General features: G+C 41.3%; 1 protein-coding gene across 5 annotated transcripts; it reads left to right on the forward strand.

Annotated features, from left to right (window-relative positions):
* The first annotated feature begins 1,250 nt into the window (after positions 1-1,250).
* Positions 1,251-27,239, forward strand: LOC134872107 (lysine-specific demethylase 6B-like). Of its 5 annotated transcripts, none has more exons than XM_063895250.1 (22): positions 1,251-1,417; positions 4,116-4,243; positions 9,025-9,063; positions 10,532-10,655; positions 12,230-12,286; positions 12,477-12,696; positions 12,792-13,037; positions 13,167-13,319; positions 13,835-14,122; positions 14,316-16,726; positions 16,804-16,930; positions 17,745-17,850; positions 18,970-19,175; positions 19,621-19,799; positions 19,888-19,956; positions 20,045-20,193; positions 21,805-21,919; positions 22,276-22,463; positions 22,596-22,737; positions 23,158-23,284; positions 23,386-23,556; positions 24,123-27,239. In XM_063895250.1, the coding sequence occupies exons 4-22, from the start codon at positions 10,537-10,539 to the stop codon at positions 24,144-24,146; spliced, it is 5,097 nt and encodes a 1,698-aa protein (XP_063751320.1). In that variant the 5' UTR covers positions 1,251-1,417; positions 4,116-4,243; positions 9,025-9,063; positions 10,532-10,536; the 3' UTR covers positions 24,147-27,239. The 5 variants fall into 5 exon arrangements, 4 of the variants coding, with proteins under 4 accessions (XP_063751320.1, XP_063751324.1, XP_063751322.1 ...); XM_063895254.1 differs by having other exon boundaries at positions 12,477-12,693; XM_063895252.1 differs by lacking the exon at positions 9,025-9,063.
* The last annotated feature ends 566 nt before the right edge of the window (positions 27,240-27,805 follow it).

Genomic DNA, 27,805 nt, shown 5'->3' on the forward strand with positions numbered 1-27,805 from the left:
ATAGAATTTAGAAGTGTTCTCAACATTGACGGAAAAATGCACAGTCAGATGTTAACTGTATACAACTATACAATTATTGATATGCATGCTTAAATACATAGGACTAGGCTTACTCGTTGACACACGAACAAATACAGCTATACTTACATATGCATACATTTAAAAAAACATAGTAAAAAGTGAAAATAAAACTTCAGCTGTTCAGTTCTGTGACATTGTAAAAAATGTTGCCGTATAATAACTATACCAGCAGATGCTAGTTTTTATGGCTTTCTGTGTGGAACTCTTTAGACAAATCCTCAGTGAGCCACCAGGGGGCTCTGTTTAGCAGATATCCTGTCCTGTGAAGCGCTCCCTTCTTAAGTTCTGCACCAAAGCCCTCTCATTGGTCCACATAGTCACATGGGGTCATACATTGGCCAATAGAATTGTGGCTGATCAGGGGCTGTTGCTAAGGCATTTGAAAGGAAAAAGGAAAAAAACCTGGCAGTGGGCTGCCTCCTTCCTTTCACCATTTCACCCTCCCATTCGTCTGGCTCCTCATCCTCCGTCTCTACCTCTCAGTGTACACCTCTGCCTGCGTTTTCATTGGTCACTGATGGGTAAAATGAGGATATGGTAGCAATAGTTTTTTGTGGGAATCCTGAGCGACAATGTGTAGATCCTCCCTCTTAAACCTGGAGCTGTAGCCTCACCTCCCCCTGTATCCTGCCACTTGACATTTGAGCTCAGACAACACTCGCAGCCCGTCTGTCACCATTTTCCTCAGATTCGCCTCCCAATTCATCCAGAAATATACATGGATATGCGGTGAGCCCCCCCATGAGTCACAGACATGGGATATGCATTGTTCTTACCAATACATGATGATTCTATTACCCTTTAATTAAGACCTTAAGTGTCCTATTTTTTGAGGATTCATGAAAATGGGTTTCAACCATTTGCAATCCTTAGTCCTTTAGTTCATGTCTGTGAGCTCCAGCTAATTTTGATACAGCTGTGGAGAACTGTAAATACCTCCTTTACTGTACTGGCCATGTTCCAACTCATTCCCTCACACATACAGGAGGAAGAGAGAAATGAAAAGCCCCCCAAGCCACTGTCTGCAACCCCCCTCCCTCCTTTAGATAGCTGCAAAATGTGATAGATTCTCCCCCCTCTCATTGGCTTGTGCCTTGTGATTGACACTCTGTATGCCCGCCTCTTAGCTCTCCGTACATGGCTCGGTCTGCTACAGAGCCCGAGCTAGGAGCATCTGAGAGCGGAGTGGAAACAGGAAGAGGAGGAGGTGAGGTGGAAGAAAGAAGACAGAGGAGCGAGGAACGGGCCAGACAAGGTGGCGAGGAGTGAAAGGGAGGAATAGGGGAGCCAAGAGGGGCGTGTGGACCAAAGAGAGCGAAGACAAGAAAAAAAAGAGGTAAAAGAAGGACTACAGTGGAGCTTCTTCATGTGCTATTTGCTAATGGCTAAATGTGAATGCACTTCACCTACGAGTGTGGAAGAAGCGCGAGCATGTGTTTCTATTTCATTTTATCCCGTGTGTGTGTCTACATGTGTGTGTCTACTCTATGTGCCTTCGTCTTGGCAGAACATACTGCAGTGTGTGTGTGTGTGTGTGTGTGTGTGTGTGTGTGTGTGTGTGTGTGTGTGTGTGTGTGTGTGTGTGTGTGTGTGTGTGTGTGTGTGTGTTGTCTGCAGACTGTGCTGCACATTCATGCATGAAGCTTACAAACACACACACACACACACACACACACACACACACATATAGATACAGTGCTCACGTGCAGACACAGAGTGCAGGAGCACAAATAAGAAATGTGAAATGCAGAATGTAGTGAAGGGAAACTATTGTGGCTACACTTTTGTTGTGGTTGCATTCGGGCTCAATGGAACGTTTAACTGTTGAATTGTGTGTGTGTGTGTGTGTGTGTGTGTGTGTGTGTGTGTGTGTGTGTGTGTGTGTGTGTGTGTGTGTGTGTGTGTGTGTGTGTGTGTGTGTGTGTGTGTGTAGTAAAAAGGAGCTACAGTGAGACTAAGTGATGATTAATCTCCCTTTAGTCTCGTGTGTGAACTGTGTCACATCACTACTGGCACAGAAAGCCTTATTTTCTTGGATATAATAAAGATAATTTTGGTGTTTGTCAGCTAAGAATTATTAAGTCACCAAGTCACTTCTGTCATGCTTAATAACTTATTTTGAAGAAACTTGTTAGTTCATCTCTGGTAAAGTGGTGCTTTTGGATAGTTCTTTGTTCAGGGGCTCAGTTTTAAAGATTTCTCTATGAAATGAACTACTGGATTTGTTGACAAAAGTATATGAGCTGCAACCATTAGTTGATGACTCGATTAGATAGGAAATAATATGCAACTTTTTGGATAATAGATTAATAGTTAAAGTCATTTTCTGTGCAACAATGCATATCTCTTCTTGTAAAACATCAAAGTGAATACCTTTTGAGTTTAGGAATGACAAAACAATATATTTCAAGACATAACCCTTCACTTTGACAAACTTTTATGGACATTTTTCAAAATGTTCAGACATTTTACAAACACAAATATGTGTTTAGAAAATAAACTTGTGGTTATTTTTTTTAAATGTTTGAGATATAGTGAATATTTCATAATTTTGTGTTACTTTCTACTTCATGACTAGTACCCAGCGCATGCTTCCAGTTGATTTGATTGTCAGCTTTAGGCAACCACCTGGACAATTATTTCCAGGTTTCTACTCCTCACACAACCCAGCTGTTTAAACACAATACACACATGTGCACCCAGTGCCTTCTTCAAACATGTTAACATGCCTCATTGTCTTTGTTAACAATAAAAAGCCCTGTGCATTTTGCATCGCTTGCAAAAGACACCCCCTCTTCCTTGCTCTTGACCTTGCCTTGGTACGTTCCAGTACCCCTCAGAGAGGGCTGTGCTTTATGGAGCATACACCGGGTGAAGCTGCTATTGAAGAGAGGCGGGAGAAGGGGATAGAGCCGAAGGGAGTGTGGCTGCGGGGATGTTATTTTTAGAAATGTGATTGATATTCGGCTCATACTGTATGCTCTCTCTCTCTGTGATTGTGGCACTTTTTCCGGCTCAAATCCAATAAAATCACACATGTGCATGCATCCAGGAAGGATTGTCCATCCAGCCTATCTGTCGCTTCCTCTTCATCTCTTCTCCTGATGTATCTGCTTCTGTTGTTAGCTAGCCTACGAGCCACCGGAGACAGGCCTAGTCTGGTGCAGCCCACCTTTCCTTTTATGGTACAGGATCCTTACTACTGGCACACAGACAGTCTCAGCAGGAGATGCACATCTGCAGTGATTCACTGCAGCTAGCAAGCAGCTCCAGATAGTGTGCAAGAAAATGACAGGCTGTTGGTTTGCCTAAATGAGGACACAAATTGCAGCCTATTAGCAGATCGTCTCTTAACAATGACAGTTTTTCTCATTCAGCTGTCAGCTGTGTAAATCTTGCAGACATCTATGTAGAATGAAAAAAAAGACGAGAAATGGAAGTATACATTTAATCATTTCCAAACCCCCCCCCCCCTATCTTGATGTCAAAAATCACACGCATACACTCCCCCTGGATGCTTGAGGCCGTGCTCCCAGCTCTGGACTAAATGATATCATCGGTTGCCAGGGATACAAGGACACAGCATGCAGAGAAAAGGGAGGGTGAGGCATAGGCAGAGCCGTACACATTGCATGAAAGAGAATGCAAAAGGCAGGGATATTGGGTATCTAGAAAGAAAAGGAGCCTTGTCGAAACAAGTAGTGAAGAATAAAGCAAAGGGCAGGGCGATGAAGAGGAGAGCCAGGAGAAGAAGAAGGCCTGTCAGAGGTTACTGGCCCATCCATCCTCTCACTTCTCCCTTACATCTAATTTCGTCCTCTTCCTTTGTCTAGAGAGGGTCAGGTTTGCAACAGTGCGAGTGTGTGTGAAAGCATCTGTTGTAGGAAATGAGAAGGAGAATGGTAGCAGTACATTAGGGATTGAGGAAAGATAAAGGCTTTGGTTTAAGACAATAAAACATTTCCTGTCTTCTACATCTGTGCTCCAACTGACTGTGGTGTTTCCTCACTCCCTCTGCTGTGTGTGTTTGCCAGCTCACGGAGGATGACCATGTCTATTTAAAGGGACTGCACGGGTCTGCTGTCTGGCTATTCCTGACTGACAGCGTCATCGAATTGGGACCAGATTCTGTCTCCCCCTTCCTCTCAGTGCTCATTGTAAGGTAAGACTGGCTGCACATGCTCAAATACATCCACTGTTAGATATGAAATACATTCCCAAGACAAGACACATGGGGGGCTTCAACAGAGACATGAATAAAATAAGTCTATTCCTCTTTGGTGACAGAGTGAATCACCAGGGTTTCCTTGGTGACAAGAGGCAGAAAGCAGGCTGAGTTGTGCATACGACAGATTTAAAGGGACAGTTCACCCAGCATGCATATTTTCCTCTTACCTGTTGTGAAAGAAGTGCTATTTATAGATTTAGATTGTTGTTGTGAGTTGTCAAATGTTAGAGATTTTGGCCGTAGAGACGTCTCCCTCCTCCCCAATATATTGGAACTAGATTGTCGCTACTTTGAAACTGCTTACAACAAAGTCTGTGAACTATCTTGGGTCATGTTTTCTGCAAAGAGACATTGTTATGTTTGTCAAATATATATTTTTGGAAGTTTTAACACCACAAACCAAGTGCCTGATATGTGACAGAAACAGTCCAACACTTTATCAACTCACACAAGCTCAATCTAGCTCTGGAACTACCATACATTGAACAAAAACCCACTCGTAAACTGCACTGTTTGCATTGCACATTCTCTTCTTAAACGTATCGCGCTGTGAAGCAGAGGGTTTACCCAACAGCAACTTAACCCCTTTTGCACATGACATCATTTGGCCAGGCTGGAGCTGAATTCCAGATGTCTCGAGTTAACCCTGCGCAGATGGGTTTAATATTGGAAGCACAGCGCCATTGTTGTGCAGAGTCAAATTTAAGCTGCTGCTGAGTGATGGCTCCCCCTACAACCCTGTAGCAACAGTGTGTCCTGTAATGTGCAAAAGGGAGGGTGTACAACAGATGGTTTATGTGCTGTCTTTGTAATGTTGCTCAAATACCAGCAGCAGGCTCGGGGATAAAAGCGTGGTAAGGGAATTTTTCCTCTTGTCAAAAAAATAATTGCAACGCTTGTGTCTAAAAATGTTACACCAAACAAACAGTTTGTTAGCATGAACCAGGCAAACAGTAACAGCAACATGCACACTTTCTATTCCACTACTTTTGCTCTGATGACCATATTCTAAATTGATATTCTTTGCTTATTGTTTTTGGATACTAAGAATTAGGCCTCATTAGGATTTGTAGCATCTTCCAATGAAGACATATGCAATATGTTACAGTGGGGCAAAAAAGTATTTAGTCAGCCACCAATTGTGCAAGTTCTCCCATTTAAAAAGATGAGAGAGGCCTGTAATTTTATCATAGGTATACCTCAACTATGAGAGACAGAATGAGAAAAGAAAATCCAGGAAATCACATTGTAGGATTTTTAATGAATTTATTTTCAAATGATTGTGGAAAATAAGTATTTGGTCAATAACAAAAGTTCATCTCAATACTTTGTTATATACCCTTTGTTGGCAATGACAGAGGTCAAACGTTTTCTGTAAGTCTTCACAAGGTTTTCACACACTGTTGCTGGTATTTTGGCCCATTCCTCCATGCAGATCTCCTCTAAAGCAGTGATGTTTTGGGGCTGTCGCTGGGCAACACAGACTTTCAACTCCCTCCAAAGATTTTCTATGGGGTTGAGATCTGGAGACTCCAGGACCTTGAAATGCTTCTTACGACGCCACTCCTTCGCTGCCCTGGCGGTGTGTTTGGGATCATTGTCATGCTGAAAGACCCAGCCACGCTTCATCTTCAGTGCCCTTGCTGATGGAAGGAGGTTTTCACTCAAAATCTCACGATACATGGCCCCATTCATTCTTTCCTTTACACGGATCAGTCGTCCTGGTCCCTTTGCAGAAAAACAGCCCCAAAGCCTGATGTTTCCACCCCCATGCTTCACAGTAGGTATGGTGTTCTTTGGATGCAACTCTGCATTCTTTCTCCTCCAAACACGACGAGTTGAGTTTTTACCAAAAAGTTCTATTTTGGTTTCATCTGACCATATGACATTCTCCCAATCCCCTTCTGGATCATCCAAATGCCCTCTAGCAAACTTCAGACGGGCCTGGACATGTACTGGCTTAAGCAGGGGGACACGTCTGGAACTGCAGGATTTAAGTCCCTGGCGGCGTAGTGTATTACTGATGGTAGCGTCTGTTACTTTGGTCCCAGCTCTCTGCAGGTCATTCACTAGGTCCCCCCGTGTGGTTCTGGGATTTTTGCTCAACGTTCTTGTGATCATTTTGACCCCACGGGGTGAGATCTTGCGTGGAGCCCCAGATCGAGGGAGATTAGCAGTGGTCTTGTATGTCTTCCACTTTCTAATAATTGCTCCCACAGTTGATTTCTTCACACCAAGCTGCTTACCTATTGCAGATTCAGTTTTCCCAGCCTGGTGCAGGTCTACAATTTTGTCTCTGGTCTCCTTTGACAGCTCTTTGGTCTTGGCCATAGTGGAGTTTGGAGTATGACTGTTTGAGGTTGTGGACAGGTGTCTTTTATACTGATAACGAGTTCAAAAATGTGCCATTAATACAGGTAACGAGTGGAGGACAGAGGAGCCTCTTAAAGAAGAAGTTACAGGTCTGTGAGAGCCAGAAATCTTGCTTGTTTGTAGGTGACCAAATACTTATTTTACCGAGGAATTTACCAATTAATTCATTAAAAATCCTACAATGTGATTTCCTGGATTGTTTCCCCCATTCTGTCTCTCATAGTTGAAGTGTACCTATGATGAAAATTACAGGCCTCTCTCATCTTTTTAAATGGGAGAACTTGCACAATTGGTGGCTGACTAAATATTTTTTGCCCCACTGTATGTTATTTGGGTTTTTGGAGCGTGTTTACCGCAGTTTACTAAATGCTGCTTCTTGGTTGTTTTTTGCCATTTCTGTGCATTTGCAGTTTCCCGAAAGAATGTAAGGTCTGGGGAGATATGTCCAAAAGAAAAGCCTACATTTCTGGTCGGAATGAAAATCACACCTACTTTTAAACATTATTAACGTTTTTTAAACCGGATCAACGTAGGCTGTTCATCATGGGACGACATGTAATGGTAATTAAATAAAAGTGGCTTATTTATTTCTTTTCATTAGCCATAAAACAGCTTAGTAGGAATGTTTTTAGTTTGTTTACATGAGCAAAAATATGTGACATTCACACGCGTTAAAACAGAGAATAGGGTCGTAGCTACAATCAAGATCCCAAGATTTACAGCGATGGATGAAGAGATTATTTCAGCATTAGCAGAGAATAGCAAAAAGCTCAGAGAGCTGGTCTCTCAAAAAGCAGATTTAAGTGGGACAGGAGGTAATGCGAGAATTAGCCAGGATATAACGAGACAGCTTTATGTAGTAACTGGCACACAGTGTCATGCAGTCTTCATTGAGCGTATGTTTGCAGTGCAACATTGTAAGTACATAAAGGCCTTTTGTGTCCTCTTTCTACTCTAAAAATAAACCAAGGCCTAAATGCAGTTGACTCTAAACAGCTGAAAGCGTCTGGCTTCTGTTGCTCTAGCAACTGGAACGAAATGAACTCTTGAAGAGATCTGCTCAATCACCTTATTCAGCACTCAAAGAAAGGTTATCACACATCTGCAACAGTCTAACCACAAACACACCTGTACGAAACAAACCGTACCCAGAGGGAAGTTCAACAGCAGTAATTTATAGTGTTTATAAATAGCTGGAGGAAATGAGTTCATCAAGAGGTGCAAACAAACACCAATTAGCAAAACTAACGTCAGCATGCAAGGTTATTCTTTACAAGGTCCGCTCATTTCAACACAATATTCTGAGCATTAAAGGCGGCAGCATCACAGACAGCAGGACACTCCTTCTGGCCAGGGTCAAACACATAACTGTAATTAAAATAGTTTTGTCAAAGTAAGGAATCGCCTGACAACTAGCCATGACCAATGCTGCATTCACAGGCTCTTTAAAATGTGGTGTGTTCTTGAGCTTTATGTTCAAAGGTGGAGACATCATAGTTGGTACAAAGAAGATGTATTATAGTTATATTCTTCAAAGAATTTTAACCAAATGAATTGATTAACTAATTATCAAAAAAGTGTGCCATTGTTTCACCAATTTGAGGTTACGTGCACAAATGCCCTATAGAGAAAATAAACCATTTGCATCTATTCAGAAATGATATGGCTTGTTCATCAGCACATACAATACCTTTCTACGAAGTTACATGAACATCTGGCCAGTCGTTTCTTTCGAAATCCTCCTGTCAAACTGACAAACTGAGTCAAAAACATTACCCTCCTAGGCAGGGATAATGAGAATGAAAATATGAAAAGTATTCAGAGGAACTTTAAGGATTATACATTCTGAGACAGCGAAACAGCTGACCTGGTCCAGTTCTCATTGTGCTTCTGGAAGTTGATGATGAACAATGAGACCCTGCGGGGGGAAGACGTTTTCTGTCGAGAGACCACCAGTTCTGTAAGAGAAATAAAGACTTAGGGATATTACTACAACTCAAAAATACTACTACACCCCACCCTGTTTTTTTTCTTTGCTTTTCTTTGTTCTTAAGTAAGGTTGCCATGGCCCTTCCTCTCAGTGCCTTTTCTTCTGTCATTGGATGGACCCCGGCTGTGGTGGCTGCTGGGTAGCAGTGATTGGAGAGAGGCTGAGTGCACAATGCAGCCCTGGCTGACTGTTGATATGACCACTGAGCAGATACAGCATTATTAAATAACATTTATTGGAGATATTCTAAAAGACTTTACGGTCCCGATGTTAAGCACACTCCGGGATAATCCAGAACAAAAGCAAATGACTGTGTATCGTCATTCATTCATGTCTTTCTTTTTGCTCTCAGGTGTGAAGTGGAGGGCCGACCAAACACAGACCAAGACTGGTAACACTTGCTTCTCTCCCTGTGATTTGTGTATAGCTAAAAACATGCAGATATGTGCACCAATCTAGCACTTTATAATACGACTACATTAAGGGAATAATTCTGATTTGTGTGTTAAGTACTCTACTGGAGTAGATACTAAATAGCAGTCAGTAGCCCCCCGTTTTGAGAAACAGACAGGGGTACAGAAGCTATGTATGTATGAAGCAATGTACTTCTGAGGATGGGGGCAGCAACCAAACATAATATAGCAAGTTAAAAAACTCAATATCATATTAGTGTACTCACTTACATGATATTGGCACTCAAGGTGTTCACCTCTTGACCTTGCCATTATCTATGCTTTCTTACCAATTTTTGTGTTCGTTATATCATATTTTATTTCCTATAATCCTTTGGAAATACGTTTTTAGATTTCAAAGAATTTACATTTTAACATCCATACATTTTATTATTATTATAACGTTATAACTTCTAGTTTAGCAATGTCATTTATCTATTTTTCCCAAAAATTGTTATTCCAAATTCAATCAAACGGTAACAGTCTAGCAGTGACTCAGTCAGTAGGGACTTGGACTGGGAGCCGAAGGGTGGCTGGCTCAAATCCACAAACAGACATAAATATGGAGTGTGGACTGCTACTTGGAGAGGTCCCAGTGCACTTCCTGCCCCTGAGCAAGGCACCCTACACCAACCCAATACTGACCATTTTTTTTGTTTTTGTAAAAGGATGCTAGTCCGATGTCTTTAATGATAGCATTGATAACCGCTTTAGTTCTGTCAGAAAGTGCTGTCTGACAGCAAGGTAACAGGGTTATAATATTCAAAATAACATACATTCAGACTTATATTGATTTTTTAGCTGGCTATAATACATTTGGCCCCACTAACTGTAGTGAACTACTTAGCTTCCGTGCCGCTACTCCTGCCTGTGTCTCCAAACTGGGCGAGCACATCTACTGTAGTATACACCGACTATGGATTAGTCATTAAACCCCACTTCAAAACATCCAAACTGTCCCCTTTAAAGCAGTTATATAAGGATATAGATTACTGTCCACTGTACGGTGTCTGAAAACAAAGACATTCGCTTAGATGTCCTGATAGTACAGTGATGAAGACGCACAGTACTCGTGTTTTGAGCTAACAAATGTCGTCATATATGTATGTATGACACACTGCATGAAGTGTTTTTAGTTAGTGTTCACCGATTGCTGTAATTCGATTTAACTTTACTTGATTACAGGGCTCTTCCTTTTGGCCTTTTTCAGATAGCGGATCAGTGGGTAAAGCAGTCTTCTCCTGAATAAGCATCATGCACTGAAAGATTCAACCCATAGTGATGGCGATTGGATGACATACGCAGCACTTCCAAATTGCATTTTATAGTATGCAGTCAGACGTTATTTAAATTAGATGTTCATTTGTTTATTCAAAAAAACTGAAACCCTCACCCTCTGTGTTGCAGGCTGCATGTATCACCCCGCAGAGCTGTACTCTGGCCGCAACACATGGGACTCCTATCCAGCTGGAGGACCTAACAGAGGACAATGGGCTCCTGTAAACAGTCGCCCCTGGAGCCACACAGAAAGGTCAGCAGCATTGTTCACAACACTCACACACTCGGTCCCTGTTCAGACCTGGCATAACATGTCTCTTGAGTCATATGAGCAAAAGTGGACATCTTTCAAGTTCATCAGTTCACTTCTGGAAATAGAATCCTTCTCCAAACTTGTCTTTTGTGACCACTTGGGATCGGATAACACTTCCCTTTAATTTATGCAAATAACCGGACACATCAAGTCTGAAGCTTATTATGATATTCAAATTTCAATCGACATTCAGATGCTGTACCACTTTTTTGCCTGTCTATTCATTCTGTTGCAACCAAATGTTTCTGAACAGAAACTGATACAGATGAGACTACACTTATAATATTAGTGTTCATACTATTTGTAGAGTTGAGTTAAGAGGATTGCCTTAAACTCCTGTGATCGAAACGTGGCATTTGTGCCTGAAAAACAATAATTGCTGGTTGACCATGTCTAAATGTTTCCTCCATGCATCTTGGGTACTTTTAAACCTTTGTTACCTTTTCATCTTAGAAAGACTCAGGTGCCCTCATGTAACATGCAGTTGATATGGCATCTTATGTATTGAGTGTACTGAAAAGCTTTTTCTAAGTTCTTAGTCTTGAACCAAGACTTCCAATAAGACTACAGTAAGCCTCATAGAAGTCAAAGTGGACTTAGCAGATAAGAAAGCAGATAAAATAGAATCGCCTTCATCATGTACCAAGTGTTTGGAGGGAAAGCTGTTTGAAGCTTTCCTTGAACAAATGTTAAGCTCAGAGGAACTGATAGAGGCACAACCTGAAGCTTGAACTGCCCTAATAAGGGTCATTCCAGCAGGTGGGACTCAAGCCTGTGTTGTCTAGGTTTAATCAAGATAAGCACCACTTTAAGGGACTGACTGATTCACTGAAGCTGTGTTGAGCATATTCATGAAAAGCTCTTTTTACGGCTGCAGCTGTGGCATGCGCCCATCTGCACTTAAAACAAGCTGGACTCTAAACTGTAACTCATTCTGCTGCAGAAGAGAGAAGCATACATGTAGATGTTTCACTGCGGCAATTTGGGGCTCTGTGGCTTTCTGCTCGTAGATTTGGTAATTGTATACATTGACATGTAACTTTTGATTAAGACGTGTGACCTACTGTAAATGATAAACTATAAACAATAAATCATATATTATTTTAAAAACTTAATGACTTTGCCCTGTATAGTAAACAAAGGTCCTAAAAACGGTAACACTTAAATATAAAAAGTAAAAGACTGTACTCCGCTCCCAAATGTTTAATATTTATTGTTTCTGTTGTATGGTTTTATTTATTTAGAATATAAAAACAATATATTTTCATCCCTTTAAAAAGCAGTTGTATGAATATATGTTTTTCTTCCTTATAAAGTCACCAAAAGTTACAGTACCAACTAATTCGAGACAGTCAAAGGAAGAGTGCGCATACAAGGCAAACACTTGAAAATAGAAGCTTTAACCTGAAAACCAGACATCTAAGGTTCAGAGCGCCCAGGTTTCTTATATTCTTTTATGTGCTGTATTATTATCTTGAGACTATAGTCTTCTGTATGTTTTTTTATTAACACAGATCCCAAGAAGGGCGCAATCAATCACATTATCCACCATCAAGTCGTCTTTATAGTAGGTGAGTAAATCATACCCAATGTTTTGATGCTTACAATACAAATAGTCTTTCTCAAATTTGATCCGTACTGCAATGCATTTGCTGTTGAAACAACTTATCCCGTGCCTGTTACTTGAGCAGCAGCAGAATAGTACAACACCTGATCTGCATCTTGATACATGTTGCTTAGTTCAGTTTGTCTTCTGCTCAGGGGGGAGAGAACGGTTAACAATTTCCAGGACAAGGGTATCTCTAAGGGGCACAGACAGCCGCCGCATCTCTGGGATGACAAAGAGCCGCCTTTTGAGGCCCAGACCTGGCATCACAACTCAACACACTCATTCCACAACAGAGCTGGCAACAGTAACGGTTATCTAACAGGACCAGGAGAGCGCTACTCACACTGGGACAACACTGCCAGCAACACGGTGGTGAGGCCTGCTGATCCTGAACTCCCTTGCAAAGCAGTTCATATTGTTATTGGAACAAGAAGTTTGACTTGATTATTTCCGTTTTTGACTGTTAGTATGGGGGGCCTCGCCTGCATCGCAACAATAGAGAACTCCAAACCCCACCGGACAGATGGGCCCCCTCAGACTGTCGCAGGAGCTTTCCTGGCAGAATGATGAACAACAAGCCACAACCCTGGAAGCGTCCAGTCCTCCACCAGCAGCGTGACCACCTGCACCAGCACAGCCCGCCTCCACAGCACCCGTTATCCCCTAGGGAAGAGTGTCTGGCCAAGAGGAGAAGGGACTCTGGCCCCGATCAGGTAAAGTTTGTTGGCTTAGTAAACCACATGCAGTATTTATCTGTTCACATGCTTTAATTTCTGTGCAATAGCACCACCCATTGGTCAAATTGGGTCAACAAAAGTAAATATTTATGCTTCTCTTTCTAGTCATCTCATCCTGCATCACGACATGTACCTTTACTTGGTCATGCCCCTTCGCCACCTCGCCACCACCGCTGCAGCCAGGACGACTGGAAGCCTCAAAATGACAGGGGAGGTCATTGCCATCACTCTGACCACAGGACCTCAACCCAGCAACAGGTAAGCTTGTATAATAAATAAAGAACTACAATAAAAACTCGAACGGAAGGCACAGACCTCGGCCAAGGCCCATGGTGCATTCACATGTTACTCGGATAGACCGAACCCTAACCCTAACCCCAACCCATTTCACGAGATGGGAACTAGTTCTTCCTACTTGTATCCAGAAGCTATATGTGTTCAGAGATTTTACAAGATGTTAATAGCTGTTTCTGAGTTAGTGTTTGGGTTTAAGTACCCAGTCAGAACTCTTTTTTTGTACATTATTTCAACCCCACATGAATGGAGTGCCCTGATCTTCAATGGTAAACAAAATAAAATACGGCAAGGGAGTCGGAGCGGCTCAAAAATGTAAGATGTATTCATTAGCCTATGCTGCACCATTCCATCAAGTGTCATGATACATCCCTATTGAGAAACAGATACACAGACATTAATATAACCTCCTTTCCAAAATAAATCAAACTATACAAACATTGCTTGTTTATTTTTAATATTGATTCTGAAATGCACAGGAAACCTCTAAAGCACGAGTTGGAGGACATGGCTTCAATAACAGTCACCAGGCTGCTCTGAACCAGGGTTGTGGCGGCAGAGCACCTCATCACGGAAGCAGGGGGAAGGTCGACCGGAAAATGTCCTCGTCACCAGCAGACCACCCCCGTGTGCCTTACAGCCATCAAAACCATCATTACCACTATCAACAACGGCACACAAGCCACCCCAGAGCCCTTCAGCACAACCCGCAGCTACACACTGCTGAGGAAAAAGACTCACGGAGGCATCACCACAAACAAAGCACAGTAAGTGATCAAAATTTAAATCGCATGAACACACAAACGTCTACATCCATATATATATTCGCTCGATCTTCAATTAATTGGAAAGAAAATCAATCTTAAAAGGGTGCCATTTTGCCTTAATTTCTATACATCTATAAATAAACAGTGCATATATGTTTTCTATGTAATTGATTGTCTTGTCCTAACCCTGCAGGAACCTCAGCGCTTTCATCAAAGGGGCAATTCAAGGGATCCTGCCCAATTCAAGAGTTCAGGGGAAGACTCTCCTTCCTATTCGACCCTCCTCTGCAGCCCTAAAGATGGAGGTTCTACTGCCAGCAGTCCACGTGCTCCTCCAAGTCCCTCTCCATACACAGTGGCCAGTAGCAGAAAAGATCCATCACTCGTTCATCAGTGTAGCCCTGACCTCAGTGGACAGCAGAAACTCCAAGGAAGCCCCAATCACACCCCGAGACCTAGCCAGACATCCACCGCGTCCCACAACTCTAGCGATGTTCCAAAATCCTGGTTGTCAGACGTCAAATATAGAAAGACTTCGCAGCCCCTCTGCTCACGACAGTCCTCCCACAGCAGGTCGAGAGCAAACAAGCCTGAGAAGGAGTTAGAAGAACTCAACAAAACGGAGAAGCCAGTGAAAAGGGAGAGAAAGGGTGAAGAGAGGAAGAGGCGTAAGAAAAAAGAGGAAAAAAGATTGTCTGAGAGGAAAAGGCGGAGGGATAAAATACCAAAGAGGGATAGAAAGTTCAAAACTGGAGTTACGGAAAAGGAAACGTTGACTTCTATCTTTACTTCCCACTTTTCAGGAGAAGCCCAAATGGAGACTACAACTCTGTCCCTCGACAATCAAAGCCAGGCACCATGCAAACACAAGCACAGAGAGAGGAGTGCTCGAACACGAAAACCATCCACAAACACTCCTCTTCCCTCTTCACCACAGCCATCCTCAAAATCTGTTAATATTAAAATGCCCAAGAAGAACAATAGTGCCCCAAAACTCAAGAATCACCTTAAAAAGTCTCCTTCTAGCATTCCCATAAACGCCAAACTGTCCGTCAAGAAGCCCGCCATCGCTTCGAAACACAGCCCCAAAGCAAAGCCCGATGACACGCTCCCTTCACTTTTATTTAAAGCCTTAGCGCCTCTCAGTTCAGCCTGTTCTTTCACCTTGGAGGTGCCTGTTCATCGCCGAGAAGGTGGCCAGGGAGGGGCTCTCAATGCTCCAGACCTACAGCCTGAGGGAAATCTAAGAGAAATAGAAGACAACCTTGCAGATACACCTCCTGTTCTTAGCTGGCAGGGCTCACCAGTGTCGATTCTGGGAGAAGACGAAGAGGAGCTAGAAAAAGGAGTGATGAGTAGACCTGTCCTCCAGCTCAGTCCCACCCAGTGCTTCACTCCTCCTCTTTCCGACGACAGCGAGAGCTCCACCGATATAAAAAAGGAAGCTTGCGAAGACCAACAGGTGGATTATTCCCTGCCTGCAATCTGCAATCCCCCCAGTGCAAAGGTGCCAGTTGCTGAGGAAGAAAAGGAAGACAGCCGTGGGGAAACCCCTGACTCTTCTTTCCATAAGCTTTGCCACAATAAAACTGGTCTGGACGATGTCTTCAAGAGCCTGGCAACTTTCCTCGGAGGCCAGCGGGTCACATGTCGAGGCGGTCCATTTGGGGGTCCTCCTGCCTGCACCACCAAAGGAGTGAAGTACTCCTCTTCTCTTGAACTGGGGCCGGATATTCATGAGCATCAGGACTTCTGTATATCAGACACAGCATCCTCCAAACCCGGTAATCAGTCACCAACTCTCACCTCTGACACCCTTTTGAAAGCCCACAGTCCGAGGGAGCCTGTCGCAGAATCCCCGTCTCAGTGTAAGCAGAAAGAACTTGAAAACAGCATGAAAGAGAAGCAAGCTAGTGAAGAAATGGAGATCCTCGCCAAAGGAACAGAGACCTCTCTTTTGGACGGGTCACTTAGTGCCGAGCTGAGTCTGACCACCACGCATACAGCCTCGATCACCAGCCGCATTACTGTCTCGACCAAGGATGAGAGAGGACACAGCAAAGACACTTCTGGGAACAGAAAGAGAAAACATAAGGGCACGGATGGAGAAAGAGAAGGAGAGATACAAATCAAGATAAAGACGGAAGAGAGCAGGATCATGTGTCCTAAAAACAAAGCAAACGACATAAGGGATTTGGCGAAAAGGGATGTTTCCTCCTCGGTGCTTGTCCTTTCCAGAAAGTCAGCCAAACTCCTAAAAGAAAGCACGAAGGGCCAGATTTCTCAAACAAATCAAACCCCACACGGCATCAATAAAGAAAAGGGGAATGAAGAGGCACAGATAAAAATGGCGAAGAAGGAAGAGTTACAAAATAACACCAAGACTACACCAACCAATACAACCACGCCTTCAGTCTCTACGATTCAATATGACCCGCTGAGACTGAAAGCTTTGTCTATGGGCTTGTCAAAGGAGTTGAAGATCCTCTTAATAAAAGTAGATGCCGGAAGACAAACATTCGACATGTCAGAGTTTGAACCAAGAATCCCTCTATCCAAGATTAGCATTGAAAACACCGGCGCTGAAGTAGTAAGAGCTTGCAAGTGAGTGCTAATGCAAAGATTCTCATTTACCAATTGATATAGGTTATTGTTATAAACTCCTGTCGTCTCTTTTCCAGGGGGGAGAAGGTTCAGGGGAAATTCAAGGAGTCCTTCCTGCTTCCCGCCTTCAATGTTAAACCCAACATTGACACCGAGACCAAAATCCCTCGAGAAAAGCTCAATCCTCCCACACCGAGCATCTATGTGAGTTTAGCTTTAGTCTAAAAGATGCAGTCCAGCAAGTAGTGACATCAAATATTGAGTCCAAACAACATGTTATTCGCCATGCTAGAGGCATGGTTTTACAAATGGAAATGTCAGCCTGTCCATTGTCAGTCTTTATTACAATAATAATGTTATTCAGCTATAACAATATTATCTTCCACATTTGAGTTAGTTTGGAATGCAACATCTTTTCTTTGATCCAAAAACAAGTTATGTCCATTGTCCAGTCTGTCCGCCAAACTGAAATAAATCCAAATCTGTCTGATTGATGGGTCAGAAATGTTGCACAGACTTTCAAGTTCCCCTCCTGATGAAACCATGAACTCACATCTACCGTTAAAATGTGAATCAGTTCAACACTTTAACTAAATACTCCTGAAAATATTCCTTTCAGCTGCCACTTTGTGTTCAGTGCTAATTAGCAAATGTTAGCATGCGGAACATAGCAATCAGCATGCTAGCAATGTCTTTCTGAGCACCATAGCATGCTGTAGTTAGCATTTAGCTCACAGCCCTGCCTAAATACAGCCTCAGAAGCCCCCAGCATGGCTGTAGACTGAAAAGACTCTGTAACTCAACACCATAAATTTTAGTTATTTGAAATCACTTGAACTGTCTTGGATTGTTTTCTCGATAGCAGCAGAGAGAGCTGCCTTATCATACCTTGTTTCAGGACTTCTACAACTTACCAACCTACTGTCAGTATTTTTCAATTGCTTCTAAGACAAATTAAATGTATTGCTTCACTGCGTTCAAATATTAGATTTTTCTAATTGTAAGTTTTCTTCCGCAGTTGGAGAGCAAGAGGGACGCCTTCTCTCCAGTCCTGCTTCAGTTCTGCACTGATCCCAAAAATGCAGTAACAGTCATCAGAGGACTTGCTGGCTCTCTCCGCCTAAGTAAGTTTATACACCATACTCATCTCAGATACTTTACCATGCTCTAGTTATTCTTTGAAGCTCAGCAGCATCCCCATCAACTAGTTTTGGGCGATTAGAAGCACATCAAAAAAAGCTATTAAATTGGGCTTTTGTCTTGTTTTTCATTGTTGTGAAAAAAGAAAAAGAGTAATGTATGGAAGCCCTGAGGGGACTTTATTACAATGATAATGTTGTTCAGCTATAGCAATATTATCTTCCACATTTGACTTGGTATTGAATTCAGCATCCTTTCTGTACGCCATGTGATCCAAAATAATGTATGTCTATGAGTAACACTTATAAATTGGTGTGCAAGTTTTACCTGGAAAGTTTTGGCAGGCCATGCAGTTGTTGGTTTATAAGCAGTAGCATGCTAGCTGGTAAGGCAAGGTTAGCTAAAAGAATTAAACTCAATTGACAACGATTTGCATTACTGTATAACAACATTTTTCAGCAGTCAATGCACATGCAAGTATGTGAAAAGAAAATAGAAAAACAATTTGGATTATTATTGATTTTTTTCAAACATTATATTCTCCTTTTTATTTAATCCCTTATGGGCTTCCATAGTAGAACAGGAGAAGGAGACATCGTTTATTAAGATATAAATGAACCTTTTATGAACCAGGGTTTATTTCAGATGTAGTAGACATTTTAAACGTTACACTTTTTTAGAAACTTTTGAGTCATTTCTATAAAAGGCTTTCTGAGCAAGCTGTTGTTCTCAGGAGCTGTAAAACACGTGCAAATACAGAACTGAATTCTCTCATTTAAATCGAGTCATTATGATCCATATTTGAATGCAGACCGGTCAACCATGACATGACGGCTTGCTCACTGGAAGGCTTTTATGTGATATAGGAATTTCATTTTGAATGTGTTTGCATATTTATTTCATTGTGTATTTCACTGTCATCCAGTGTAGATAAACATATCTTATTTCTTATTCGGCACACTCTCTCAAGTCGGACTATGTTGTATAAAACATGTTAAGCTTATGGTCTGAAATATATAAATGAATTCAACATAAGTGATAAAAAAATATTTTTGAGTGTTTAAAGATCCCATGATAATTAGGTTCTCTTTTCCCTATACAAGACCTTGGACTGTTCTCCACCAAATCCCTGGTGGAGGCCAACGCGGAGCATGCAGTGGAGGTGAGGACTCAGGTTCAGCAGCCTGCCGATGAGAACTGGGATCACCATGGTTCGGCGCAGACGTGGCCCTGTGAAAGCAGCCGCTCACACACCACAATTGCCAAATACGCCCAATACCAGGCCTCCAGCTTCCAGGAGAGCCTACAGGTAGACATTTTCCTTCATGGCAACATATGTGCACACATACACGTAGATAGTTTTGTCCAATGTTTAGTGAATAGAGATATTATAACATGCTTTATTAATGGACTTTCAGCAATATGTTTGTTCTGAAAAACACGTGCAAATGTTTTAATCATCTGTGTAGCTTTTCATTATTAAAACATTCTTTCCATAACCCTGGTTATTTTAAACAATGGCCGTGGAAAAGCAAAGAGAATAGGCTTCTCATAGTTTTTTTTTAAAGTAACTCTTTAAGATGCATGTATGTTTGGATTCATCATCAGCCGATACAGGTGTATGGACTTGTGACAATGATTCATAATTTTAGTTAGATATTGATGCACTCCATAATCTTTGTTCAGCTGGGAAATGAAAATCAATTTTAGCTGTTGGCCAACATGTCAGCTAAGCTCATGTAGGTGTGTTATAGGAGGAGAAGGAGAGCGAGAACGAAGATGACGAAGAGCAGTCCGAGTCTTCAGAAACATCAGCCGCCACAAAAGCAGCTCTGTCATTTGCCCAGGTTACAGTCAGTCCTGCCTCCACTACAACTAAAGCCAATTCTGCTTCCATCTCCAGCATAGAGGAACATGCCAACAGCACCCCCAGGTTAGAGCAAAACGTCCTTCTGTCGGTGCAAAGAATTCATTATATTACTGTGAACAAAACTCAACCCTGACTTTGTTTTTTCCCCCAGCTCTGAGCAGAAAACAGGCAGGAAGATCATTAAATTTGGGACCAATATTGATCTCTCCGACCCTAAAAGGTGAGATTGTGTTATGAAAATCTGCCTGCTCAAACGGAGCTCAATGACTCCGCTCGTCGTTGACATTAGGATTCATGTGTTTGTAAAGGTGGAAACCCCAGCTGCAGGAGCTGCTGAAGCTGCCAGCTTTCATGCGGGTGGAATCCAGCAACAACATGCTCAGTCACGTCGGCAGCACCATCCTGGGCATGAACACCGTCCAGCTCTACATGAAGGTGCCAGGCAGCCGCACACCAGGTCAGTGTGTGTGACTGACAACACACTAACCCCCATTTTCCATCGGGTCCGTCTGCGCCGCGCCGAGCAATCGCGGCCACTCTAGTCAATGCGTGTGATTCCATCAGACGCACCACGTCGCGTTTCAGAAGCGTCCCAGAAGCGTCTCCGCGCTGGGCTCTGCTAAAAATACGCGGCTGGTCTATTTTCAACGCAGACGTGAGGCGTTGCAAAGCACCGGGCAGGAAGTGGAACTGCCAGTCTCTGCTTGTATGGCAGCTCTGTAATTTGTTGATTGTCTGGTCAGTTCAGGGCCCAGGAGGGACAGAAGTTCATCCATCTGCTCTGCACTCATCCTAAAATATTGAGGATGTCGTTGGCTGTCCAGCCTCAGCTGGTTGAGGAGGTGCACCCAAAGCTGGCTCCTTCTCCTCCCCCCATCCCTAATCTTTCAAGTAGCTGAAGAAATACCAGCGTTCTCCTCCTGTTTACAGGCACTGTGTGTAAATTATATCGAATTATTATGATGATGCATGCATTTTTTTTTAGAACTACAATACAGCGACACATCTTTGATTCATTTTGTTTTGAACTGGACTATTACAATTATTATTAACTTTGTCTGTAGGCTACAACACAACAAAATAGGAAATAACAACAATAAACACAATTTAAACAGACATACAAATAAAACCATTTCACTAGGTAGCCTACTACTTTCTTGTAGAAGTACAAATGTCCAGGAAATATGACCAAATCAACAATAACTGCGAACCGTGCATGCAAGACGCTCCGCTTCTGAAACGCGCCCGGTGGGGTATGACGCCGTTCCGAGGTCGCAACAAAACCGCGGCGCAGACATCCCGGTGTAAGGCAGACAAGTAGACCGCTGTATTTTCTGATGAAGGAACAGTATGTCTATCACCCCCACATATATGCTCACATAGTTATGATTTATCTTTTTATAATTCATCATCCAATAGCTATTTGAGATATCGGCAGATATAATACATACAGCTTACTTTAAGTCACTAAAATTGGTCAATATCAGATTGACCAGCAATTGTATTTATTATGCTATTGCAATATTAGTACAGACAATTTATGAATCCGACAAACAAACAAAATGAGTAGAAGCGGGAGGGCAGAAAGCATCTCTTATACAGAAAGTAGCCCTCCCGTTAGTCATCCAGTTGCAGGATGAAGAAAAATAGATAAATCAGTAATTAAATACGCACACAAATAAACAAAATTCTATCTCTACGTTTATAAGGTAAAAAAATCATTCCTACAAGTCCATGTTCAGATAACAAGACAGTATCATTTCTCATCCTATTTTTATATAAAATATGATAATTAAGGTAATTATGATAATAGCCAAAATAATTATAATTACTATTATTATCGTAACCATCATCATTGTCATATATCCATATCATTTTTTAAGGTAAACAAAAATGTTGAATGATTATGACCCTAAAGTCAATATGAAATGCTTTTGAATGTGTTATTGTTGTGCTTGAAATGCTATGAACATACATTGCCATAAGCAAATTATTGGTATTTTTAGAATGCATTATAAACACAGGCGTCAGACAAAGAGAACCCAAACGTTTTTGGGCTGGTTTTCAGGTCATCAAGAGAACAACAACTTCTGCTCAGTCAACATCAACATCGGTCCTGGTGACTGTGAGTGGTTCGCCGTCCATGAGCACTACTGGGACGCCATCAACAAATTCTGTGAGAAGTAAGTGAAGAGGCTGTTTAACAACACATGCAGCGTTAGCTCCAGTGTCTGCTTTTATGTTGAACTGTAAGGGACAGGTACAGACAAAAGCAAGGACAGTTGCCAAAGAGTTGTCCTGTACACCTGATCATAGCTAAAGCTAACTTCATCATCCGTGGTTTGATGGGCATAGATAGTACTTAAAACATTAAAGCTTTAACCAACTTGATTGTTAACATTTTTAAATCTTAAATCTGCTTTGAGTTTTCAGAATTCCAGCAAGTAGAGCCTTTGATTGATTATGCGTTTTGTGTACTTATTTTACTTTGTCGTTTTGTATTGTGTAGTCTATGTATGCATTGTGTTTTTTCCCTCAGGCATAAAGTAGACTACCTAACAGGGTCCTGGTGGCCGGTCCTGGAAGACCTCTACAGCGCCAACATTCCCGTGTACCGCTTCATTCAGAGGCCGGGAGACCTGGTGTGGATTAATGCAGGGACTGTGCACTGGGTCCAGGCGGTGGGCTGGTGCAACAACATCGCCTGGAATGTTGGACCACTCAACTGTAAGTTACCATGAGAACCCCAAACACGATGCAAAAACAGAAGCATTAAACTTGACCGGTGTTGTTCTTTGTGTCAGATTACAACATAAATATACTGTTTAATACGCTCACCGCTGTTTTTCTCTCCCCCAGCATACCAATACCAACTGGCCCTGGAGCGCTACCAGTGGAACGAGTTGAAGAAGGTTAAGTCAATCGTCCCAATGATCCACGTGTCCTGGAATGTGGCTCGCACCATCAAGATCACCGACCGGGATACCTGCAAGATGGTCAAGTAAGATATTTTTTTATGTGTAAATATTATTTATTTATATTTAATATAATCCTCTGCCCAAAGCTGTCCCTGGTGTGTAGATATACTGTTTTCTAGTTGCCTGCCCTACATCTGTTCTATTCTCGCAAATGCAAAACCTCAGGAATTACTTGAGGGAATTTCTTTAAATCTGGCAAAAATGATTTCTAAACTGGGAAAACATTTTGTTTCAGCTGCATCAAACAAAACAAAGCATTGTATATATGAGCTAAGAAATAATTACACATTATAAATGAAATCTCATGAAAATGTCCTTTTAAAACATTCTCAGATTACTGAGCTCTTGATAACATCTACTGGCCATATCTGCATTCCATAAAGTCAGAGAGCCTGCCTGCGTATGTTTACATTCCCCACTATCCGCTCCTCCATCTCCCTCAGACACTGCCTGATGCAGTCCATCAAGCACATCCAGATGTTGAGAGAGCAGCTGGTGGCTGCAGGGAAGAAGATCTGTTACCAGAGCCGCGTGAAGGACGAGCCCGCCTACTACTGCAACGACTGTGACGTGAGTCTCCTCTTTCCCTGGCCTCGCTGTCAGTCCAAACAGGACGTCTGTCATTTGTTTTCATAGAATTAACCTTGAGTCCCAAATGTGTGTGTGTGCAGGTGGAGGTGTTTGACCTGCTGCTTGTGACCAGTGACAACAGCACTAAGAAGAGCTACGTGGTGCACTGTGAGGACTGCGCCCGAGCTAAGAGCGTGTTGCTGGCGGGAGTCGTGGTGCTGGAGCAGTATCGGATTGAGGAGCTGATGAGAATCTACGACGCCTTCACACTGGTGAGTGTCACTTATCGATCAATAACGGTAATGCTTTTTTCATGAGGTTGTAAGGACAGACAAAAGGACTTCATATTGCTTCATACATATAAAATGTCTAGTTTCAATCCATCCCTTCAAATCTCTAAAGTGTGGGTTAAGCAAGGGATCCGTCGCTGTTACGGCTGAACTGAAATGGAAAGTTATCTTCACTAAAATGAAGGATTTCTCTATAATATCAAATTCTTAAATATATGTGATAATGTGAGGACATAAGTCAACAAAACATACCTCTAATAAGTAATTATTAAGACATTATAAACAAGGACATTTTTACATTTTAATACCCGCGGCTTTCCCAAGGACTAAAACATAAAATGTTGAATTAACTGCAGACATTAGTTTTTACAGACATCACAGAATATTTCACGAAAAGTACTGATGATAAGTTACAGTATGTATGTGCATATTAGATATCTGTGGGGTTCAGAAATAATTGTTTCTTATCACAAGTGTTTCTAATTAAACACACAGCTTTTTCTAGTTGCCGGCTGAGTTCTGTCTCCCCCTCTTGTCTCCCCCTTCAGGCTCCATCACCCGTTTCAAAGTGAGGACTCCTCCCTGGCGTCTTTCAGCCATAAACCAAAACTCTAATGGCTGCACAAATGTTGTCTTCAAGGCAATCTATTCCTAGAAAACACTCTCTGAATCAGCCAATCACGTTTACTCAGTATTGTTTACATCACACAATAAGGTATGGATACTCAGCCAATCCAACTATAGCTCACCGTCTTCCCCATACCAGCTGCTGGTTGGACGTGTGTTTTGAAATAGAATGACTAGACTGGTACTTCTCATGAAAAGCATTTTAGATATTTAAAAAAAAAAAGAAAATATGTGAGCACTGCTAGCATTGGAAATCAGGTTATATGTTCAACGGACACTGCTGTGATTGAAAAGCGTCAAGTAGCCGGTTCTTTGTATAAATTCAGGTACTTTTATGCAAATTCAGTAGAACTTTTTTTACACCACTCTAGTTATTCTATGTGTCCATGAATTTGCTGTGATTCTGTCGTACCAGCAGGGGAATCACTTCACAGGATGAGTAGCTGATTGTCACATCGTATTGGTTCCTGTTTTTGTTTGCTATTCAGGTAAACTCCGACATTTGTAATTCCTGTCTGTATACTCATTGAGGTGCTACTCCAATCTAATTTATTCCCGTTAGATACTTAAAAAAGTGTTACCAGCCTATAAGTACACCACATTGGCCTTGCAAACTGTATTTAGAGGTAATTAGAGGTTTAAACACACAAATAAGGATTTATGTAGGTATTAAAAAAACAAACTTGTATTGGTTTCTCTTGAATATGGGTTTAAAGACGACTAAAACGATTTTACTGTAGTTTGAAATCAAGTTTGTAAATGATAAAATAGTTTTTTGTTTTGTATCCCTCTAAATAGATGCGTGGTTTTCTATGATACACCCGGAAAACAGACATAGTGTTGTTCTTATTTTTGGAATGGGAAAATAATCCCAGTTTTATACCTCTTTTGTTGCTTTGTTCTCGTTTCTAGACAGAAAAAATTAAATAATTGTAAATTGTGAATGAATTTATGGGATACACAGTGGTGTGCATAGACGGGGTACAGAGGGGGACAGGGAGGGTCACCATTGATGTTTATGTCAATGAAGTGCCAGGTTCTGTCTGGAAAAGTAATATGTCCAAAGAGACACACAATCATGAGGCCAAATAGACGAGCGGACTGAGCGGCACATCGTTGTTTTAATTTAGCCCCTGAAACATCCGTCCTGTTCAGTGCACTGCCAGCTTTATATACTGTAATCCAGTTTTACACGTTATAGAGCACATGAATTGAGACATGACAGGAAAGGTCCAGTCATTTTCACCCAACTTTAAACAATCTTTCAAAATAAAGGGTTTCATTTTGTTGAGGCTAGGCTAAACTGCAGAAGCCCTGAAAGGCAGGTGAGGAAAGTCAAATCTACATTGAGTTCTCCTGTGTTTATGACTTAAGAAAAGCTAAACTTCTTTCCTTTCTTTGGGCGGGAATCGTTTTTAATTTTCTTAGTTACTTATTTTCTCATTTGTGAAAACAGTTTGGGGGGAGGGTTAGCAGGATATAAAAAGAAAAGTGTTTTATGTTGTAATATTGATTTTGGCCACAAGAGGCATAACTGCACCAATATACCTTGTTCTAAAAAGGACTGAAAACATTCATTTATCATGCCACCTGAGTTTAAATATCTCCATGCATTCTAAAACAAACTATATATATTTTGTACAATATATGTATATTATATATTGTATATATTTCTTGGAAGAAAGACCTAAATCCTTTAAGTCCTATTTAGTGCATGGGGTAGTGGTGCACTTCAGCCTCGTGTGGCCAAAATGAGTATTACAACAACAAACACCTGTTCACAGATTTCAAAAAGGAACTTAGAAATTCTTGAAAACCAAGTTATTTGAATGAACACAGGAGACAAAACAATGTATATCAGACTTAGATCACGTATCAGCAGAAATTATGTTTTCATCTCATGGCTTCCATCACCATCCTTAGCTTCATACATGAAATTAAATTATTTTACTGCAATGATTTGATCACCTGGGTAAGGCCTATTTATAGTAGTTCTAGTATTTCTGCTGTTAAAGCATTTCAAATGAATCCCAACAAATGACATCTGTCATATATCAGCCCTTCCCTCATTAGTCTGTGCACACCATTTACTGTACATAATGTATCTGTTTTCAGGTTCTCAATATGACTTATGTATGTGGTTTTGTTCTCAATCAAATATTGAATTTGTTTGTGGTCGAATCTTTCTGCATCCGACTTTATGGTTTGTTGTTGCTGTATTATAAAACAACCTAAAAATATCCTTTTTCACTCAAGTTAAATTACTGCAATGGGAATTTGTTCCCACTTTTATACCTCTTTTTGTTGTCAGTTTCTGTTTTTTGGATCACAGAGAAAAAGGAAAATTGTAAATTGTGACATTATTTATACTGTACATGGTGGTTTTCTTATATATTTATTGCGTATCAAAGGGCACTTCACTTGATAAGGGGCTACAAGGTATTTTAAAATTGTAGTGTGGGTGTATTGTGTGGATAGGGGAAGTGCAATCAGGGGCCTGTTTAATTTTCATGGTGCTAGACCCCTCCTTGCCTCATTGCCCCCCTCATTAAACAGCATATAACGATATACAGTATGAACATTATCAGTGATAAAACTGGTGCTTAGATCCATTTCAACACAGTTTAGTGGTTACAGAAATGGAATGATGTCTTTGTACTGTATCAGATTATTCAAGATCTTTTCAAATGTTTTTTTTTCCATTGTATGAAATTCATAATCTTGTGAGGCATTAGTGGTTTTATGATGCACATTAGCAGTAGTTGTACTTCTTGACACCTTTTGCAGAGACTTTTAGGGATGTGACTTTTAATGACGTCAAGGTTTTGTTTTGTGTCTTGTCCTCATTAGTATTATTTGAAGGATGTAATAATGCTATCTTTTCCCCTTGACTTGTTTGATTTATGCTGCACTTATTGTTTTAAAAAAAGAACTCGCATAGAAGAAAACCTGAGCCAGACCTGTCTTAAATCCCTCTGTGATTTTTCTGTGACATATTGTATTGTTGTTCAAGAAAAATAAAATGTTTTGATAAATTATTCAACAATGAGTCTTTCCCTTTGGTTTCCTCGTGTGGTATGAACCGGTCATAATCACTGTTCTGTAGAGATAGACATCTGCATGCGTCTGGTCCATGTTAGCTTTTAGCCATGCTAGCAGCGTGGCTTTAGGGATGGCAGGGTCAGTAAGTTCATCACTTTGGTGTAGCTGAAACATCTGTACTACAGGATGAATTGCCATGAGATTTAGCACAGATATGGTATCCTAAGAATCCTAATGGCTTTGGTAGTCCCCTGTTATTTCCTCACCAGCATATGAAGGTTTTATTGGTTCTGTGGTTGAGATTTGTACAAATATTGGTAGTTCCCGTTGGTTGATATCTAATTACTTTCGCCACCCCCTTGCCTCTGTCCAAATGCCAAACTATTTATCTTTATTTACAATACAAAACTTTCAATTTGAGTCCAAAGATTAACCGTGAATTTGTTCAATGGTTAAATATGAACCCATAATTTGCAAAACACATTAGGAACGGTAGGAATACTCTGTTCCAAGTACAAATCCTGCATTCAAAATGTTACTCAAGTAAAAGTAGAAAAGTATT

This window comes from Eleginops maclovinus, chromosome 11 (assembly GCF_036324505.1).
Source record: "Eleginops maclovinus isolate JMC-PN-2008 ecotype Puerto Natales chromosome 11, JC_Emac_rtc_rv5, whole genome shotgun sequence".
In the NCBI taxonomy this organism is placed as follows: Eukaryota; Metazoa; Chordata; class Actinopteri; order Perciformes; family Eleginopidae; genus Eleginops; species Eleginops maclovinus.